The sequence below is a fragment of the Excalfactoria chinensis genome, chromosome 2, assembly GCF_039878825.1.
Source record: "Excalfactoria chinensis isolate bCotChi1 chromosome 2, bCotChi1.hap2, whole genome shotgun sequence".
In the NCBI taxonomy this organism is placed as follows: domain Eukaryota; kingdom Metazoa; phylum Chordata; class Aves; order Galliformes; family Phasianidae; genus Excalfactoria; species Excalfactoria chinensis.
In genome coordinates this window covers 140,311,425-140,332,432 of record NC_092826.1, presented here as the reverse complement: position 1 = coordinate 140,332,432, position 21,008 = coordinate 140,311,425, and the positions used below count along the sequence as shown (strand labels likewise).

General features: G+C 37.8%; 1 protein-coding gene across 14 annotated transcripts in view; it reads left to right on the top strand.

The window, feature by feature from the left end:
- The window catches only part of ADCYAP1R1 (ADCYAP receptor type I), a 125,435-nt gene that overhangs the window by 98,180 nt on the left and 6,247 nt on the right, over positions 1–21,008 (top strand). For 5 of the 14 annotated variants that reach the window (XM_072329949.1, XM_072329952.1, XM_072329950.1 and 2 more), the window contains exons 12-13: positions 880–949; positions 2,214–2,305. In XM_072329949.1, the coding sequence (XP_072186050.1) occupies positions 880–949; positions 2,214–2,305 (162 nt within the window). Of the gene's footprint in view, positions 1–879; positions 950–2,213; positions 2,306–13,216; positions 13,271–16,012; positions 16,097–21,008 lie in introns of all 14 variants that reach the window. The other 9 variants (XM_072329942.1, XM_072329938.1, XM_072329939.1 and 6 more) reach the window with 3 other exon arrangements.

Genomic DNA, 21,008 nt, shown 5'->3' with positions numbered 1-21,008 from the left:
TTTTAATGTCTTAAAGTAGTGTAGTGGGGGTGGTGTGATGTGGCAGGGGAAATAACATTTCTTGTTCCATTATTATTGCTTTTCTAGCTTTAAAATACAGTTTTAAACCTATGTATATGTGGGTCCTGTAATTAATGTGCTCCACAGGTAAATATCCAAATGCACCTAGGTGGAATAAACTCCAGCATAATCCTTCAGTGAATCTGGAGGAAGAGTGTCCATGTTGAGGTAGAAATGCCATTTGAATCAGGAGCACTCACTCCAAGCAGCTTAAAAAAGGAGATGATGGCAACTATTGCCCACAACTTGCAGCTTCTCAGATGAATCATTGCTCCTTGGTAGGACATGCACTTCAATGACTGGGAAATCAATCTTGGTTGTGTATATGACCAACGCCTGGTACATCTTGGTCAGAAACCCCAGGTCAGGGTCAGGAACATTTGTGTCCATTAACCCTGCACCTTACTTGTATGCTAACCCTGTATTCTTGTCTTCTTAACACTCTCTACAGAGATGTTGGCCCAAATGGGTAATGTTAGAATTTAAGACTAATGGACACAGGAATAAGCACAGAGGCATTTTCCAAAATGTCTGAACTGTTTTGTAACCTCTTACAACTGGAATTGCCAAAAAAAAAGCACAACCCAACACTGTTTACTCTGTTTCAGATGAGTTGGGTAAAGGCTGTAAAAGAATGATTTAACAAGGACAATCTATGAAACCTTTGAAAATAAATAAAGTAATATAGCTACAAAGCCAATATCCCACTCTCTGCCCCCATAAAAATGTCTGCAAGCTTATTCACTTCCATGTCTTGTTATATCTTAATCTTTTTTATTTCCTTCTTTCCCCACCCCATTCCGCCATCGTTGACTGCAGCTGCTGGGACATGAATGACAACACTGCCTTGTGGTGGGTGATCAAGGGTCCTGTGGTTGGGTCAATCATGGTAAGTAGCACTTGGAGGAGGCCATTCCTCAGCACTTGCAAGGGAGAGTAATTGATGCAATTTCTTGCAGTGACTTTGCAAGCTGTGCTCCATTAGCTGTGCTGGGATACATAATGCTAAGGAGATGCAGGACAAATTAAATGATGTTGCCTGTGGTCAAAGGCTGTATGGACATATTTTGCTCAAACAAATGCATCAAAAGCCATATGTCAGATCCTACAGCATCTAGGGCATTTGTTTTTAGGAATCCTTTGGGATGGCAGAGAAAGGATCATGCTCTTTGGGACATCTAAAGTAACACTAGACAGAAGTGCCTAGGAAACAAGTAGGTTTGTAGGATGCAATTTACTTTGCAGGTAAATTATTGCATGTAATATTAGATCTGAAATAGTGTGGTGGATGCAGCGCAAGATGTTCTACTGTCAGCCTTTGGTTTTACTCAAATGATGCAAGATACCCATGTATGGACAACAGAGCTGCCTCTGTTTTACCCCATTTGACCTCCAGCTTCTGCATCTGAAGGAGGAGGAATATTTAAACAACTTTGGGCTGCTCCAGATAGTAAACTAAATTGAGCACCAAATAAATATAGTTCATGGCACCTAATGAGTTAGTTGTTTAGCTTACTGGACATTGGTGCCTATTTCTGGGCATACTAAGTTCCTCTCCATACTACAGTGGCAATGCCGGCAAGGTCTCCATTGACTGTTGCGGGAATATAAACAGACAGATGCCTACATCAGGTGCAGTGCTTCTACTTTTAACAATCTGGACAACTATCTAAAGCACAGTAACGTTCAGACACATTCATTCTAACTGAACTAATAATATTGGGCATCTCCAAGCACTTAAAATCTTCATACAGAAAAGCAGATAGAAAATTATTCTGAAAAAGATGTTCAACCAAACAACATAAAGCCTTAAATTTCCTGTTTTCTTCTGGCCCTAAGAAGCTGGTTGGTGACAATCAAATCTGTACTGGAAGTGTCAAAATAAATTGCTTTTGCTCTTCTTCAGAGTTTACAAACTGTTGTTACAACAGCATGAACCTATGAGAAAGAAGATGCTTGGGATGAGCTTAAATAAAAAAGATATGAAGAAAAAAGACATTAGGGGTCATCTCATTGTGGAACAGATTGAGCCAAGTGGAAAGTAACAGAAGTTACAGGAGTTTCCAGGAAGGGCTGACAGGAAGTCTCATCTCAATCCTGGAAAAGTGAATCATGGTCATTGTAATGTCCTTTTTTTTTTTTTCCCCCCCCAGATAAACTTTGTCCTTTTTATTGGCATCATTGTGATACTTGTGCAGAAACTCCAGTCACCTGACATTGGCGGCAATGAATCCAGCATTTATTTGTAAGTACAAACGAAGCAGTAATCAGCTGAGATCTCTAATATACACATAGGAAAAAATATAAAGTAAAAAAAAAATAAATAAAAAAATCAGAGTTAATTTGATTTTTAAAAGAGTCACTCAATCTATTTGGTTGATTTAAAAGTTTTTAAATCCAAAGTTCATCAAAGTACACTTTAACACTGGCTTTAATCCTCTGTAAAAAAAAAGCTTACTGAAGAAAAATAAATAAATAGAAGAAAGCATAAATATTGGGTTAAATAATACTACTTATATTTTACAGATCAGTCATCAATAAATTAACATACTGACCAGGCATAAATATTATTACACTCAGAGAGCAGATTTTAGTGCTTCATATGTTTTGTAGGCATGGTGCAGAGTTCACTGCAAGCAACGAGATTTGGTGAAAAGATTTTAGGACCTGTAGTCTGAATTCTATTTTAGATCTCCTAAATTTGCTTACACTCGTGTCCATGTTTCTGGTAACACTAAATCCATTCCAGTTAAGCTAAACGATTCCCCACCTAGAATTGGTTAAAAATGAAAAAGAAATCCTGAAAGTTTTCCCTTGCAAGTATTAGATCTGTATTGAAACTTGTTTTAAAGCTCATATCCTTTTCTTCCACATATTATAGGATTGAGGTTGGTCATTTGAGGCAGTTTCTGTTCCTATTTTCAGCGCATGCAGCTGTATACAGAATTATTTTGGATAACTAGTGAGTGGGCAGCACTTTTGTTGTTCTCATGTCTTCTCAGTCTATGCACCACAGACATTTTCCATGCAGGTTTTTATGAGCTCGGGCATTTTCCTTAGACATAAGTAATATATTAAATTAATTCCTTTGTTGTCTATTTTCAGAATTAGAACTCAGGAGAAAGTGTAGTGAATACGTTGTCTGCCATGCATATTTTCCCTTTAGTTTGCATGAAGACTTCCCATGTAGTGTGCTGCTGGGAGGTCAAACGCCAGACGTTTAGTTGTAATTAGAACACAAGATATGCAATGATTATACTGATTAAGCACTGGAATAGGCTTCCCAGGGAGGCAGCTGAGTCATCATCTCTGAATGTGTTAACCATTGGGATGTGGTGCTCAGGGATGTCATTGAGTGGAGGGTTGTTAGAGTTAGGGTAGTATGGTTAGGTTGTGGTTGAACTCAATGATCTTTAAGGTCTTTTCCAACCTGAGCAATTCTATGGTTCTATGATTAAGACCTACTGACTGCATGTTTGGTATCTGCTGCACATCATGCACGTATGGAGCAAAGCATGCCACAGGCTCCCCTCGATTTGATGAGGTGATAAAACATCCTTATCATTCTTGATCAATATGGTGACTGAGTTTTACTGAGATTTTTTCCTATGTGTATAGTTAGCAACTAATACCAAGAGAAAAACATCATATTTTCTGTTTCATTCGCTGCCATTATTTTTTCATATTTTTTTGCAACTTTATAAATGGGTGCGTGTAAATCAATCTTGCATTTATGTACATGTTACAAAGTGGAGTGTTGTTTATCCAAACAGACCCAACAAGAGAAGCGTCACACAGAAATGCAGTGAATAAGTCTATGCAGATGTACACCAGGCATATGTGTTATTTGTGCATACATCTCCTCTGAAAAGGGAGGAGAAGAGAACAAGGACAGCTCATGGAATGGTTATGTCACCATATTGAAATCTCTGCAGCATTTTAGATTGTCATCCATAAATAAACATTTTCCATGCCCTATTTTGCTGTTTCATATTACTGACTGTTTAAAGCTCATTTTATTATCACTGAAATATGCAAAATACAGATTGAATATTTCCAGTCCTTTCCCAGTAGGCTGATAAACCCCAAACGAAATGCATGCTCATGGCTGTTTGTTTGAGCCTTATCTCCTCATGGTGATAGTCTGTTTTACGAATATTGCCATTCTGTTCAAACCTGCCAAGTGAAATGGGAATGTTTCCCCATTCTCATTTTGAAATCACAGACATTGTTTGTATGGAGAGAAAGGCAAACAAGTAGAACTTTATTATAAAGTTTTCTTCCCAGCAGTATCTGGCTGAACACTACAGGCTTCAACAGTCACTGTCTTTATAATGAAAAAATAAGAAAAAGTAGTTCAATTTCCCATTCAGTTCATCCCATCAGACCAAACTTTTCACCCAGGCCTTTATTCCATGACATATTTAAGTACTTAGTTCACAAGACTGATGAGCTTGTTGAGTTGAGGAAGGGTGCTTAGCCTATTTCTGGAGGTGGTAGCACATAAAAACTACGTCAGTAACTGAGATTTGCTCTGATGTCTGTCTTCCACTCATTGGAACAGCCTTGTAGCCAAGGCTTCCATCATGACCACTGAGCCTGAGCAACCTGGAGAGTGCTTTTCACTGGATCCACCTTCATGAACAGCTGTAAAGAACTTAAACCTTTTGCTGTTGTTTAATTTACACCACTGGGCTTTGCACTGGTGGAAGTGAAAGATGCTGAAACAATCCCTTGCTTTTCCTGGCAAGAACAAGAAATTGAAATCTCGCGCCATGTTTGCAGTGATTATGTGCTCAGCAGAGAAGAACGAGGCACATAACAAAACATTTTGCTGCATCAGGCTCTTCAGACAGTTCAGATTCAAAAGATTATGTTGAATTTTGAGCCCCTGGCTCCCCACAAATTGCCTGTGAATAATCCATGGTCAGATTATGAGCAAATGCTACAGTAGTTAGAAGCCACCCATGTTGTCTGTTATACACCTGTAACTCGGGGACTTTGGCTTTTGAAAGCAAAGGAAGAAGAAGGCAAAAAGAACACAATAATTTGGTTTTTGACTTCAGAGAAGTTTAGTTTTCCTCTCATATACATGGCACACGCTTAGGTTCAGGCCCTCTTCATCATCATTTTCCGTGAGGAAAATCTGGATCCAGTTCCATTTTGTGTACTCTGTGGTCATAATTCTGCTAATCGCTTAAGCGTGTGTTTAACTTTACAAGCCCTGGGGATATGTTTAAATCCAAAGATTAATTATATATTGTTACCACTGTGCACTCCTAATTAAAAATTCCCACTACTGAAGTTAGCTGCGAGCTATGACAGGAACACAACAGAAGATCTCACTACCATGGAGCTCATGCTTAATTAATACAGTGTAACCACCAGAGATGGCAAGACTTGCTTTAAAAAATAATAATAATTTGTGTAATTCCCAGTGCATTAATGAGCCCTTCATTCCCCTTAAAATTTGGTTTCTCACTAAAAGCCTTCCTGATGATTATTACATGCATTAGCCTTTGTCTTTAGGCTGACAAAAACTTGGAAACGTGGCGAATTCCTAATGATCTTCTTCAGCAGACAAATGCTTTAGCAGCTGTAAACTTCCATTTGATATCGGCTTGTATGTTCAGTCTTCCCTCTGCAGCCTCATGGCCATCCAATCCTCCATCACATGCCTTGTTCCCCTCCGATCTGCCTGCATGCTGCTGAGCCCATTTGAGACTGAACAGCTCAAAATGTGTCCAACTGTGGGAGAAGTGTAACTCAGTTCTTGTTTTTGCTGATTTTTCTCAATATAAACTCCTCGTTAAGTTTGAAATGACTGGGGGTTAGATTTGACAAAAATATGTAAGCAGCTGCAGTAGAGCTTAGAAAATAAAAGTCAGCATTACTAATCTATATTTTTACTTCAAGGATTCCTTTCCCCCAGCCATGAATTCCAAGCAACCTTCATGCTTTCTCCCAGTAGTCAACATAATGTTTTGGGTTCTTTTTACTTTTCAATATTAGGAGTGAGCAGACAGCCATTGAAAAGGACAGGTCTTTGTATCTTGGACCATGTTCTTGTGTCACTCCTGAATAGTTCCACCAAATTAAGCATCAAAACAAGCCCAGTAATGCAACTGCAACAGGTTTTTGTCTGAGTGAGAGGGTCTGATATCCTCAGTTGCTTGAGAATTTAATAGTGACACTGTTTGTATTCCATGTCAAATTAAACTACTATCTTCATAGTCCAGATGGATTTCTGGCCTCATTTGGTAAATGGATTGCACAAAGAATTTTAATTTACTATAGTTACAATCACAACATCATTAACCCTGTATACAGGGATCTTGGCTTCATACTTGTATGTTCAACACAGGGAGATCTGACATAGTGTTCTTCCACAGAAAAACACAGCCTGATTTTCAGCAATATCCAGTTGTATAGTTTGAAAGACTTTTGAAGAAGTAGTAAACTGTTTAGGGACACTGAAAGCTAAGGAGCACCACATCAGATGTCAGTAAATCTACTGTGCACTCACAATAGAAATACAGGGACTGGAAACACAGTCACAACCTTACACAACCCAGTTGGCTTAGCACAAGGTGTGTCACATCAGCCCTTGTTGTAAACATGAATATTCAGATATCTGTCCCCAAAATGGGATTTTAGGAAATAGTTAATAAAGGATTCCTCATTGTTTTTCCTGTGAGCCAACAGTGTGCAATATGGTCTGTCAGAATCTGTTTTCGAGCATCCTAGTTTCAGCCAAATTGTTATAAATACATTCATCTCCCCAAAAGCCATATTCCACTAGAAGTGTCAACACAAACTTGAATCCAAGAGCAAATTCATACATCCAAATGCACAGTTGCATTCATTGTTGAAACCTTCACCATAGGCAGAAGTCCCCCTAAACTACACTGGTACCATAAAACCTTGCTGTAAATAAGTAGATATGCATGGTGTAGATGCATGCTGGAATAATCCTTAAGATTAAAAAGGCCCACACATTTCCATCAAGTCTTTGCTTATTTATTCATTTTTAAGTATCAAAGTACATTTGAACGGAAAAAAGCTTATTTTCTTTCTTTCTTTCTTCTATTTTTGGTCTTGAATAGTATAACCTGGGAGGGGGAAGCTTGTTTCTGCTTTTGCTTTAACAGATTCTTCATCATAAATTTTGTATCACATGTTGAAAACTCAATGAGAAAGAAAATAAACCCCACATATACCTAGCTAATTCAGGTCTACGTCATTCCTCCAATCAGCATCTTGCTGGAAAGAAAGGAGAAACATGGCATATATCATAGGTAGGTATGATTTTCCCTACGGTGCAACCTAGAGGGTTAGGGCAGGAGAAACAATGTTGTAACACATATGTTTTGGTAAACAACACTCCTCTACAGTTCACCTACAAATTCACTGGACACTCAATGATTCATTCTGCTACTGCTTTGTCTTGCTGCAAGTGCTCAGACTGCCGGCATTAACAGTTATTGACAGGGACCTCATGGAAAGAAGTCTCACTTCTGACAAGAAAAGGGCAGGTGGTTGATGAATGGTATACTTGTTAGCAGGGCAGTTTAATTTCCAAACGTCAGGTATTATGAGTTGGGTGTTGGAATGTCCAATAACCCAGCAGTGAAGAGGTCTCATGTCCCTCTTTTAACCCATTTCTACTGCAAGAAAATACAATGCAAAATACAAACATTGATCATTTGGTGTCAGTGAATGATCACCAACAACCTAGTTTTCATTCCTAAGAAGTACAAGATCTGGTCTCTATTCCTTGGATTCTTAGGACCAATTCTTGACGAGTTTATTTAGAGAAAATGTTCTCTTTCACAACTACTGTACTTTTCACTGGCATGTCCTAAGAAAAAGAATTACATTGCGGATTATTTTCTGTGTGTATTTGTGTGATTGTGGAATTTGTCCTTGATTTTGTTCGTTAGGTTTTTTTAGAGGATGGGAGTGTTCATTTGATCCAAATCTTTTCAGGTAGGGATGTGAAAAAAACAACAACAAACAACTGAATAAAATCCTTAGGAATCTAAGATCATATAGGCTACAAACCATAGTTAGCAAGAGTATAATTGCACAGGAATTTATTTATTTTCAGGTAAAGTAAATGAAAATTCTGCTCTGATGGTCTACCTACAAATTGGCTGAGGTCTCAAGAAGTATGAGGTCAATCAGCACAGAATATATTGTGTATTTATGCTTCTGTGTTGCTCCACTTTAACAGCTGAGGCCTAATGCATACAAGTGGCTACTTAAAATCTACACAGGTGCCTGTGGCAATAGAGGACCTTAAACATTCATCTTCCCAGACACGAGGTTTTCTTTTCACCCAGTGTGCATCTTTCCCATTCCTACCATGCTGATGGGATCAGGCCTAAAAGTATGTCCACCTTGAAGGAGGTTTTATTTCATACATCACTCAGCAGAGGGATGTTCCATAAGAGCAAGTCAGTATCTTTAAAAGGAATTCCATCCATTTCCAGTGTTATACAAATATTTTGCTGGAGGTTTGACAGGCTCTCATTTTGAAACCACTGATCACAAAAGTTTGTTCTTTGTAGTTACAAGATCATGATGAACAGTATATTAAAAAATGCTCTGCTTTTGCTATGCTATTTCAAAACCTTAGAAGGTGGTTAGAATGCAAGTCCATTGTCCCTTGGCCTGCACAGGAGACATCCATACAGTGGAAGCTGACAATTATTTTCTATTTTGAAATAGAAATGGAAAAATAGGATGACTGTCTTTAAGCACTGTTTGTGCACATTGCTGTAAGGTATTTGTACAGGTACTTTCACGGTTTCAATGTGTATGTGGACAAAGGAAACAATTCTGATTCATGCAGTTCACAAATTAGATGAATATTTTGAAATCTGCTGAAGTTTCTTGATTAACATTTGTTAATTAGCAACTCAAAGTTGCCATTTGACTCTATCGTGCTTCTGTGGCAGTCTCCGAAAATGAAGTTCTGTGTCCACAGACTTTCCTAAATGAGCAAAACACAAACTTTTCTATCCTATCTGTTACAAGAGCTAGTTAAGAATTTAGTTTTTGCATAATGAAAAAAGAATTGACAACCAGATGGTCCTTCTCTATTGAGATGTGTAGGTTGGTGAGGGACAGGGCAGACAGCATCATGCTTATTTCAGCGTTGTGGTACCTGAAATCTCATGACTTAGCAACCATAGTTGGTGTGGAATGGCACTCAGGATAACTGAATGCCCAGACCAACATTATGTACGTGTTTGTGCCTTTTGACACACCTATATATATGCCCTTATCTACACAAATATTATTTGAAATGCCTTATCTATACATCCAAAATAGTTCCAGCATTGTTTATTATAAGATCACAGATACTTTAGCAATGTGCACAATATTTCATAAGAAACCAACTACACTGACTAAATCTCTATAACTTTAGCTATCTATTCAAGTTACTATTTAGCCAAACCAAAGTAGGCTTCCTAAAGAAAATGACATACAGATCTCAAATGTGTTTCTGAAATTACTGTGCATCACTGAGGTGATTAATGTAATTCTTATCTGCATCAATAAACTTCAGTTGTCACTGAGGTCAGTGAGAGAAGAGAATGTACAGTGCTAAAGGTGACGTGTCTTCATGAACTGCCATCAAAAGGAAACGTGTCTTCATAAAATGCCATCAATTTGAGTGTAGTTATGTTTTCTATCAGAGTATTTTATTCACTAGGTTTGATATCCTCAGTAACTCTGGAGATTCAGATAATTTTTCAGAAACTTCAGAAATTTCCGAGCTGAGCTGAGGTTCCTTCCAGTCCCTACGGTTCCATTTTGTGACTTAGGAGAATCCAGACATGACAAAATGAGGCTTTTTTCCCTCTCCCTTCTGTACTGCTCGTAACTATCATAGTTGTTTTGAAGGCACTGTGAGGCTAGAAGGGAGAAACTTGGATTTTTTCTTGTTCCTGATTTGCTCCTTTGTGTCTCGGAATTGGTTATGTAGTATAAAGGTAAAAGGGAGAGTGGAAGCAACTGGCCGTTCACTAGTTGTTACAAGACTGCAGAGAATGGGGAATAATTCTGACATCTCTGTTCCTGAACGTGCTTTCAATTTATGTCAAAGCTTGATGGACAACAGCATCCATGGTTTTCCATTCACTCTTCGCTACCATTCACAAAAGGAGTTTGAATTTCCCTCAGTGTCTCTGCTTCTCCTTACCATCTATTTCTTGTGTCACTTTAGCAACTAACATGCTTCATATTCTTTGGTTTATGGTTTGTGGACATATCCTAGCCAGGACACAGTCCTTAGTGTCTGAGGTATGGAAGGGACAAGAAGAATGGTGCAGACAGTGAAGGATTTTTTTTGTTCTGTTTGGTTTTGTTGTTTTAATCTGGAAGAGTGAACTTCTCACGAGGCTTCTGTGAGTGACATTATTCATAATAGTAATTGTGTGGTGAGAACTGGGTTACTGGTTAATTGTACAGAACAAATTCTTACCCTAGAGAGTACAAGCACTCAAAGGTTCACATTATGATGACTTAATGTTGAATTGAGTCTTAAAGAAACTGGTTTAAGAAAATGTATTTTACCTCTGATTGGGCCAATATGATGTTGTACATGTATCTTACATCCTTGTCTTAGTATTTCAACTGCTGTGCACCAGTATTATTATAGAGAGCTTCCAAACTGTAATTCATCTTACACATTTCTGATGAACACTGAGGTTCTTTGGGTAATTAAAAGTCTGCAAGGCCAGGCCTTCTCAACAAAGGCTTTGTTTTCTTTTTTTCATTAAGAATGGTTATGGAGATAGGTTGAAAGTTGGATCATTGCCCGTAGGATTATTCAGTGGTGAGCAAGGCAAGTGAGGCACTACAATGTCACTGAAGCATTATGATAATGCACCCCCATCAAAGTTGTTCCATCATGCATGACATTAAACTAGGTTCTAGAGGCAATGAGAATAACCTAGTTTCTCAAAATATGGTCTCCAATGCTAAAATAGAAGAACGATCATGGTGACTAACTTCAAAGTTACAGATTACTTAAAGATTATTTTTGATGAAATTATTCTATTATTTAGTAGCAAGTTTCTTCTCAAGAGCACAGCTAAACATTAAGCTTTGTCTCTATACTTTCTGAGCTATGTGCCTGACAGTTACTTTTTCCATCCATGCATGACCACCCATAAGTGTTGGCAAGTCAAGAATGAGCAGGGTAGAGTAGATTTTTGGCACTCTTTGACCATTCAGTTTCATCTTCAAGACTGAGGTCTAAGCAAAAGTCAGAATTATTGGCCAAGAAGTTCCAGTTTCAATTCATTATTGTTAAACATCTCTTTTCAGCTGTATCTGTGGTCTGCAATCAGTAATCCAGCCTCATCCTCTGGAGAGGTGATGCTGGTTTCCACACAGACATACCACTTTCATGTCATTTTATTTGTTGTTCTAATTACTATACTGGCTTTCAGTTACAATGATTAGATCTACTTCTGGTGGATTTTTTTTTTTTCTCCACATTTATGTGTGGGAGTTTTGTAATCCATTGGTCGATCTTGTGAGAATTCCTACATCTTAGTTTCCATCTTGAAGCTCATTGCCTTTAAAAGTACATAGGAACAAAAAGCAAAAAATCTTCAATATGTTCCTCCAAATCACTGAGGATAAAAAAGAAAAAATCTACTGAGCTTTGTAAGATGCACGTGCACAGAACAGAAAAGAGAAAGAAAACTGACTTCCCTCATGTTAAACCAGTGGAAGATCCCTCAAAGAGTAACAGACCAAGAAGCCAAACCAAAAAAAGAAAACCTACATCCATTACAGTCAACTGATTTCAACTGATTTATCTGGACAGAGTGTAAAGGAAATGTAATACTTTGCCTTCTTTATCCAAATTTGTTTACAGATAGTTCCCATGAGTCAGAAGATGACCCTAGAGTATCTCAGATCCTTTAGAGATGTTAGGAGTTAGTTTTTCAGTTTAATTGTTTCAGCAATAAGAAGTAGATCCATAGGTAACTAGACTGAGATCTTCAAAATGTGACTGGACTTGGACTTTTGGACCTGTTTTCAACTGTAGAGCTTTATTCAAAGCAGTCAGTAGAGATCTATCCAGTTCATTAAGAAAGTCGCTGATTACAACTCCTTCTGTTGTAGACAAGATGTAGGCCAGACAAATCTGGCTCTGTGGTCTGCTTCTCACCATGGACTGCAAGTTTAGCACAGGATGACAAGGTTAGAGGTAGATATCTATAATGTAAGCTTCAAAAGTTAGATGAGATGGGACTAAAGAACAGTGTTACAGAGGAGCACTGATGCTGTTCATTCTGCATCTGGATGAAGGTGGTGGATGAATTTGCTTGCACTGAGAATTGCACAGCCTTTGTTTTCTGCCCACATCCAATCTATAAATACAGGACTTCTCTAAAGGTAGTTTTTGTTTTGTTCTAGTTGCAAAAATTCCTTAGCTATCAAGTAGCAAATGAAAAAAAATGCAAGAAAATATTAAACATGAATTATAGATGGCAGGGTTGCATATATATATATATATCTGTATTCCGATTTTCTCTACCATACAAAATTTCTCCTTTATTTTTGGTTAATTTTGTACTGCATTTTCAGTACTTTATTTCACTGATTTGTTTCTGCATTCTTTTCCTATTGCTACACCTTATGGTTTTTTTTTTTCCTTTCTTTTTCCGTGCCCAAGGTGCCTGTACAGTGAGGTTACATAGAAGTATTTGAGCAGGGTGCAAAAAAGTTCTTAATGAGACGCAGTTTTAATTTCTATGTTTATTCTATGTTCCCAAGGGTTTTACCTACAGTATATTCAGAGAAAAACCACAAACTGCCATTCCCCAAGTGTTATTAATGACCCAAACCCAGAACCCTGATTTTTCATTATGTATCAACAAAGTCTTGGTTGAAATGAATAATTGTTCCTCTGAAACAGCATTCTCATTTTAGCTCTCTTAAGCATACTTGAGAAACCTGCAAAGCCTTGACTGAATTGTAACAACCTCAAATTTATATACGGTCTCATCTCCATTAGCTTGCCAAACAGCAAGGTGTTCAGTCTGACAAGATGGTCTTCAGCCACGTCATGCGTCACTCATTTCATCCTGGGAATGTTAACATTTTCTTTCCCCTTCCACCCTAGCACCCTCCCTCTTCCTCCCAGATGCAGCTGCAGTCCATGCACAGGACACATGCGGTGAGACTCAGCTTGTTTGCCTTTAGCTGTCTAAAGTCTCGTATTTAATCTAAGCAGTCTAGTTGTTGTCTATGGTCAAACTGGGAGACCAGGGCACCTCCATAAGACAATGCATCCTGTATGTCTTAGACACCTCTGTTGCATAGGTCAACCCGACCTCTGGAACTGCTCAATTCTTTCTGTGATTAAGTGAGATAAAGGAAATGCTTCAAATCCTTCTTAGTCACATGTAGTTAGATGTGACCAGTTCCATTATGTCTATGCCTACAGAGATCTGAGAATCCTGCCCTAATTTGTCTAATGTTTTGATTTCCGTAGTCTCATGTATATTAATTTTTCTCTTATTTTACTAATTTTTTCTTCTTTCTGTTTCCTGCCTCCTCTGTCTCTTTTTTTTTCTTTTTTTTTTTTTTTTTTTTTTTTTTTCATTTTATTTCCATCAGTGTTTCAACTTTGCTTAAAAATACATAAAAAATAGAAGAACTAAAAGTGGAGGTGGGAGGGAGAGGAAAACTTCCGTCAGTTCTGCATTCAAAAGATTTTGGGTGACTTTGTACTCTCTAACAACATGGAGATGATAATGGCAGAAAGCAATGCTAACAGCCTGCTAAAATACTAGCATTTTCCTTAACAGGCTGTTTTCCATTAAGAGCCCACATGTGAACTTAACCTCATAGGCAGTAGATTAGTAGTTATTTACAGAATCAAGTCTTACCTTTTGGTAATTGCATCAGAAAAACAAATGCTATCAAGCTAGTTGTTAAGATGAAAAACAAACCTTACCATGCAAAATAGAGCACAATCAATAAAGGAACGGGCCTTAATTAGTGGAGATTCTATTGTTCCAGATCACCTCTGCAACTTAAGAATGTCATTGAAGAAAACATGCCACTACAGCACCCCATGACTGATGGGGTGGTTAAAAATGATTGTTGATTTCAGGCAGTTATGTGCCACAATAGACCTTAATGAGCTTTATCTCTCAGCACATGCTGATCAGCTCTGGTGGTCATAGTTGTTTTGATAAACTGTGTTTCAGATGAGGGGATCGAAAAGTGAGACACTCAAAATCCATTGTCTCTTTTGAAAGTCTCCATCATAATAAAGAGGAACTTCCTCTAAAACTGTCATCCCCACTTTCAGTCAGTCTCAAATATCAATTAATGCACAGCTCGGTTCTGTAAAAGATAACAGAACTGCAGAACTGATGTGATTTTGTAAAAGGACCAGACATTTTTGTATTTACTTTCTCAGCTTGATCCAATAAAAGAGGTTCTTTTAGCAGATTGAAAAGCAATTATTTTTTCTGTCTGCTGAATCGCTGTATTCCACAGTATTGTACTTTTTTTTCCAGCTCTTCAGCTATAGTATCGCATAATAATGTCAGTTTTTGATTACCTCAAAGGAAAAACAGAACCACATCCAAAAATCTCCATTAAATGGAAATTACTTAAAAGTGCTAACAGTGGACTGAAGCTTGACTTCAATTTATTTTATTTCACAGTTCAACTTATAAAGTGCTTCTTCCATCTGTGTCTGAGTGAACACAAATCTTAGACCATGCATATTAGCAGAGCAACAAGAACAGAGTTTGGTTTATCTGAGTTAAGACAGATGCTTGCCTTGTAGGCAAAGTATCTGTTATAGTCAATGGAGATTTATTCAGGGCAGTTAGTGGACCTTGTTGTCCATCCCATCCTGAAGTGGATGTCCAGAGTAGGGCAGATATATCCTGACCAACATATGCGTACTTCTCTCTTGACTATGTATTCTCTTTGATGATTCTCCATGGAGCATGGACGTTGAGCTCACCTAGACATATAGCCTTCCTTGCGGTGAATCCTGCCAAATTAACCATAGATTGACAACAAAACAGAACAAACAAGAAAAATGCCCCCATAAATGTCAATAACAAATTCCTATTTTCAATTTTCATCTGTCATAACAGCTGAGAAATTTCTGTCCCTCACATCCTTCACAGTGCTTTCCATTGGTGTTTCAAGATTACCCTCCTTGACAGCTAAGTCAGATTAGCATCTGTCTGGCTGATTTTAAATGTAAACATACCATACTCCATAGCAGCCCTTTCTGGAGTGCAGCATGCTAGGATCATGGTCCTGGTCCGTACTGTGTGAGCTGCTGCTTTTATCACCCCACCTCTCTTAGTGTGTGAGACAGAAATAAGAGGTACCTCTGAATCAGCAATGAGACATAGTTTGCATCCTGAGCTCATACGTCAAGAAAGCTGAGCAAAGAAGTGCTGTGATGCCCTTGGCTAGGAGTCTTAAAAAGAGATTCACACCACTATGAGTACCTATGTGTGAAAATGAAGAACAGCTGATCTAACTTCACCTTAGATTAGTTTCCATCCTACAAGTTTATGTTATATTTAAACGTTCTCCACAAGCGTGCATTCAACTTTCATTTAATACATTGTTCTGTTACCCTCTGTACACTACCGGACTGCAAAGGCCGTGTGTGTTGTGGATGCGTAACACTGCCCGCCTGCCTCCAGGTTGTTCAGTTTGTCTGTGAGCCAGCGCATCCCAATTGCCAGTGCATTTTATTTTTACGTCGATTTGTTTCTTTTTCGCTTTAATCAAGCAGCTGGTTTGTGCTGTGATTCCATCCTGTCGTGTCCGCTTTCCATCTTTGTGATTTGTCTCATGAAATATGTTGAAAGTGACCTACCTTGGCCTGTTCACAATATGCTGAAAAAAATGCTAATCTTGTCATATTTAGCAGCTGCGTTCAGAAATGCTACTGTAAGCCTAAGAGGGCTAACCAGCACTCTTGCAAGATGTCAGAACTATCAACCATTACCCTGTAAGTGTACTCAATCCTGTGACATTACTGTGTTTGTATGACGCATGTTGCAAGTAAATGATTTGATATGAGCAGAGCGGTAGTAACTGGAGAACAAGCACTCCTTTGGTTCTTGTTGCATGTAGATTTTTTTTTTGTTACTCTGTGCTTTTGCTGATGCACCATGATCAAGGATTTTAAGGCTATTTTTTTTTTGTTTGTTTTTTTAATTTTTTAATGATCTCTAATGCTTCTTATGGTTTTGGATGGTGCCTGTATAGAAACTATTAATAGTTGCTCTTTATTATACAGGAAAGTGTTGATCTCTGGTCATACTGGGAGGAAATGTTTCACCCAAAGTTTTCTAGACAACGTGGGTAGAGCAGGCTTGAGTGGATCAGACTCTCAGCTGGTGGAAAACATCTTACTTTTGTGGAACGGAGTAAAGTTTTGACAGTATACAGCCAGAAATGAAGATAAACTATGGTTAATTTAATATTAACTTAATATACTAACTTAACATTCAGTGTCTAGTCAGAAGTCATTGCAGAGATTTGCCTATGGAGGGTAAGGCAGCTAGAAAAGTGAAAGAAATGTATTAGTTTGGAGGCAAGAATTAATCACTTTCTCATTGTGCATCTTACTCTCTGTTACTTGTGCCAGAAGCCCACGGGACTCACTTAGATGAGATGGGTACCTTCCAGAAATCTCTTTACATTGTGTGCTTTCCAGTGGATGTCCTCATGAATTGTACAGCATGGTTATGAATTCAGAGCAGCACTCAGGGATTTCCTGCTGCCAGTGATCCCCAAGGACAGCGTGTCTCTGAAGAACGGAATTTGCTGATGTCATTAAGGAAAAAAATATATTTGATATCTTGCAGCTGCTTATTTTATTAGTCAACTCACTAACAAAGCCCATTTCAAGCATGAAAATCGGTATTTGCTGTTTATGATTCTCCATCTCCTCAAGGTAGTTAAGAAATGGATCAGAGAAGACGCTGAAAAGATTCAGTCAACGATCTGATAGCGTGCGAAAGCAGAGAAAAGAAATAAGGACAAATAGACAAGCAGTCGGCAGGTCCATTTTCTTTATGGAAAGAAGCTTGAATTTAGCAGAAATAGTGGTAAAAAATAAAAAGTCTGTTCAGGAGGAGATAATTTTAAAATATAAACTCCATCACTTAATCTGCAACATGATGCAATTATAGGCTTCATGTTGGGCCTTTGCAGGGAAACCGACTTCATGTGAAGAAGGACTGACAACTCCCTGAGGTGGAATTCTTTACCTGATGAACAGCAGGAGGAGTTCAACCTCCACAGAAGGCCAGAAAAAAAACTCTGCCCTTCTCATAAACACAACTAAATCATCTTTTTCATACCCCAGAATGAAAATCTCCATAACTCTCCACTGCTTTTCAAGCCCTTGGGCTGAAGATGTGATTTATGCATGGAGGAATTAAGTCACAATCTATTTTCTATTTAGGTGTTTTCTCAGATATTCAAAAGTCGTGTCGATGTAATTAAGCTTCCAGATGGGACACATATCTGTCAAGACCCTTCCTGAAGTTCCTGAATGTCACTTTAACTGATCTTAGCATCCTTTAGATAAAGTAGATACTCTGGTTTATTAAATAGGAGATCTCCTAAGCATAATACTAACAATGGCATCCTGTGTCTTCATGTTTTGTTCTTTATCTTTCTATTTGAAACACTCCTGCTAGAAATTTTTTATGTATTCATTACCAAGTTAGTACCAAGTCATAGAACTCTTCTAATTTAAACATTACAAGTCTACATATCACAATTCATGTCACAAATTCATTCAAGGTCCCCTTTGTAGTCAGTGGAGAAACGTGGGGTGGGGTATTTTAAGGCCTTCCTTAGGGAGATAATTCATTCATACACATAAGTGCCTGTTCCCCTTACTGACAGTAAGGGGAAAGCAAGTGTAGATTTAATTTACCTAAAAATATTAAATAACTTTAATAGATGCATTCTGATAAATAGATGCATTCAGTATATATTAGTGGAGTCTGTAACAGGATTTGCTACTTAAAGAGGCATCTGTAACAGACAATAACTATGCCTTGGAAGTGCATTTTTCCTCTGCATAGGCCTTAAAGACATTGCATTAATAATTTAAGCACAGAAATCTATGTTGTGTACATCCAAACCTTGTTGACACGACCACCACATGCCTTCATTTCATCACTCCAAAAGTTTATGTTTGGCCAAATTAATCCCACTGAAGGCATAACATTTAAACCAGACAGTTCTTACTTCCCAAATAGCGTAAGTACACAGTCCTTTTTCAGAGGCTGTGGTTTTGAAGATACTTTGCTTCTTTTGACAGTCTATGGAAGACACAGTTTTTTGGACTCGCAATTAGCCCCATGGATGCACCTCCAGTCCCAGTAGAAGTGGCACAAGACACAGCTTCAGTGTGATGGGGATATCTGGAGAGTTTGCTCTAAGCTGTAATTATCTCAGTGATGGAAACAAGACTAAAACCACGGTTCTGCTTACCCAATCACTTCTGGAGCTACAGGTCCCCCTGGTGTAGAAGACCTGTATTTTCTGGTAGCTGCCTTCATTCATGCTGGATAACATCCTAGCATATCCAAAACAGATTTTCTTTCAGTTGTATCTGTATACATTTGCTGTGGCACATTCATAGAGGCTGGAAGAAAATATTCAGGCTAATTGGTACCTGTTTCCTATTCCACAGTGTCTCAAGGTATTTATTTTGTTCATCTGAGGCATAGTTACTACATTCATTTAGATTACAGTAACTCTAGTTACTACATTCATTTAGATCATAACATTATAACGTCTTCTAGAATCAGGCTTTAAAATGTGGAATAGGAGCAATCTACAACATTTAGTAGAAATCACTGGCAATTCTAGTCTGCAATATGAAATGAGTTTCCATTTCTGATTTCCAGTTCATTCCTAGTTGTGTTCTATGTAACATCCATAAGCCCTTCAGCAGTCGCCTGAAAAAATGTGGATTTGCAATGGCAAACTAAATGCATAGTTCCTTCAGAGACAGGTCAAAGTTAGATGACCTTTCTATTTTCTCTTTGTTTTACTATAAAGATATCTGCAACGTTTTAGACTTAAGTTCTGTTGGAATGTACTTTCCATACCATTGGAGGGAGTCTAATTTGTAAGATTCTCTTTAGGAAATTAATGGATGTCAAAGTAGAGCATCTGCCTCAAGAAAAATTGCAATATACTTATTATTATTATTATTATTATTATTATTATTATTATAGTTTTTAATAAGTAACTATGAAACATTCTTCAACCTATTGGAGTGTAAATAAAGCTTTTCCACACCTTTAGAGAACACACCTCTTCCAAACATTTCCCTTTCGACCCCATTAAATGATTATTGTCCTCAGCACTCTCAGATCTATCCTCTAGGCTCTTTCTTTGTCTGAAAGAATATGGGAGGTAAAGAGGATGCCAATCAAGAGGATGCCATCCTCCTGTTGCACTCCTGAGAATTTCATTGTATTCTTATCTTTAACATCCTCATTTCATCACTGTACATAAGTTTACCCATCTCACAGCAGTTGCTTTAATTCTGTTTTCTTTCTAATGCTCTTAGAAAAACACGGTTCAGCAGCATCAGCACAGCCACAAGTGACATCTTGTTTTTTTCTTGTTATTAAAGTCTTCTTTTCTTTTTGATGAACCACAGAATCACTAAATGATGGATCTTAATCATCTACAAATTTCAGGTTGCGCTTCTTCTTATATTTCATGTGTTTTCTTCATGACTTCTGGGATGCTGTTGAAGACAACATCTCAAATAAGTTGATGATGACATTGTATTTCAAGATCCTACAAACTAATTCTGTGACTAATCAGATAGAATTAATGCCATAAAACTGACTATAGAAAGAGCTTTCCTCTGCATCTTTCCCAAAATGAATCCCCTATGGCTGCAGAGATAAGGCTTACTAACTCGCAGTGATGTTGTGACATTTGAATCGAAGTATCATTTGTCCTTTAATTACTGTTGTAATTAATTCTGAACTGAAGTAGACTTTGAGAAAGAATGCTTATTTATTCAGCTTACTACCTCCATTTGATTTCTATGTGTTCCATTACTAGTTTAAGAAACTGTTATATTCTTTACATCCTTTATGGAGATAGCATTCTATTATCTTTTTCACAGTGTTAGCATTCCTTTTCATTAATCTGACTGCATGTTCATAGAGCATGAGGCCTAGAAGAGACCTTGAAAGGTTTCTCAGTCTGTTGCGCTAGGTTACTCCTGTGTAATTTATTTCAGAGGGCACCAAAGATGGAGACTCTGTATGTCAGCTCACTTCAGTGCTTTCTTCTTTCTCTTGTTAAAAAGCTTTTAGCCCACATTTAATGTGATAATGTGTGAGAACTGTGCTCTCCTGTTTATGGAGACTTTCACCCAGACTTGAAATTTGGTCGGCATCTTAATGAAGCATCATTTGTTTTTAGTGCCATCTCGGTACAAGGTCTGTGATGTGCTTTTCATCATAAGTGTCCAAAGTATGACTAAGGGACACTACCAATGAACTGATGTCGTATTTCTTGTTTAGTATTGGAAATAACAGGAGATGTTATCAAGATTCCTTCAGATATTAATATCTCTTCATTTTTTCTTAAGAAAACTGCATAATTTTTAGGATATTTTCAAGCATGTAATGATCCAACTCAAATCAGTCTGCAGTATGCTCCATAACATGTAAGCAAATGGAATATTTGAATTTGAAAATAGTGTGGAGCACTTCTGAGGCTTTTCCTGGCTTTTTAGATTTCCTTGTCCTCCGTATAGCTGCTTAACTACCTTGAAGAAAATCAGTACTATTTCCCCCCCAGGCAAATCCTCCAATGAAATTGTGCAGTCTCATGGGAGGTTTATTATTGTTTTATGGTAG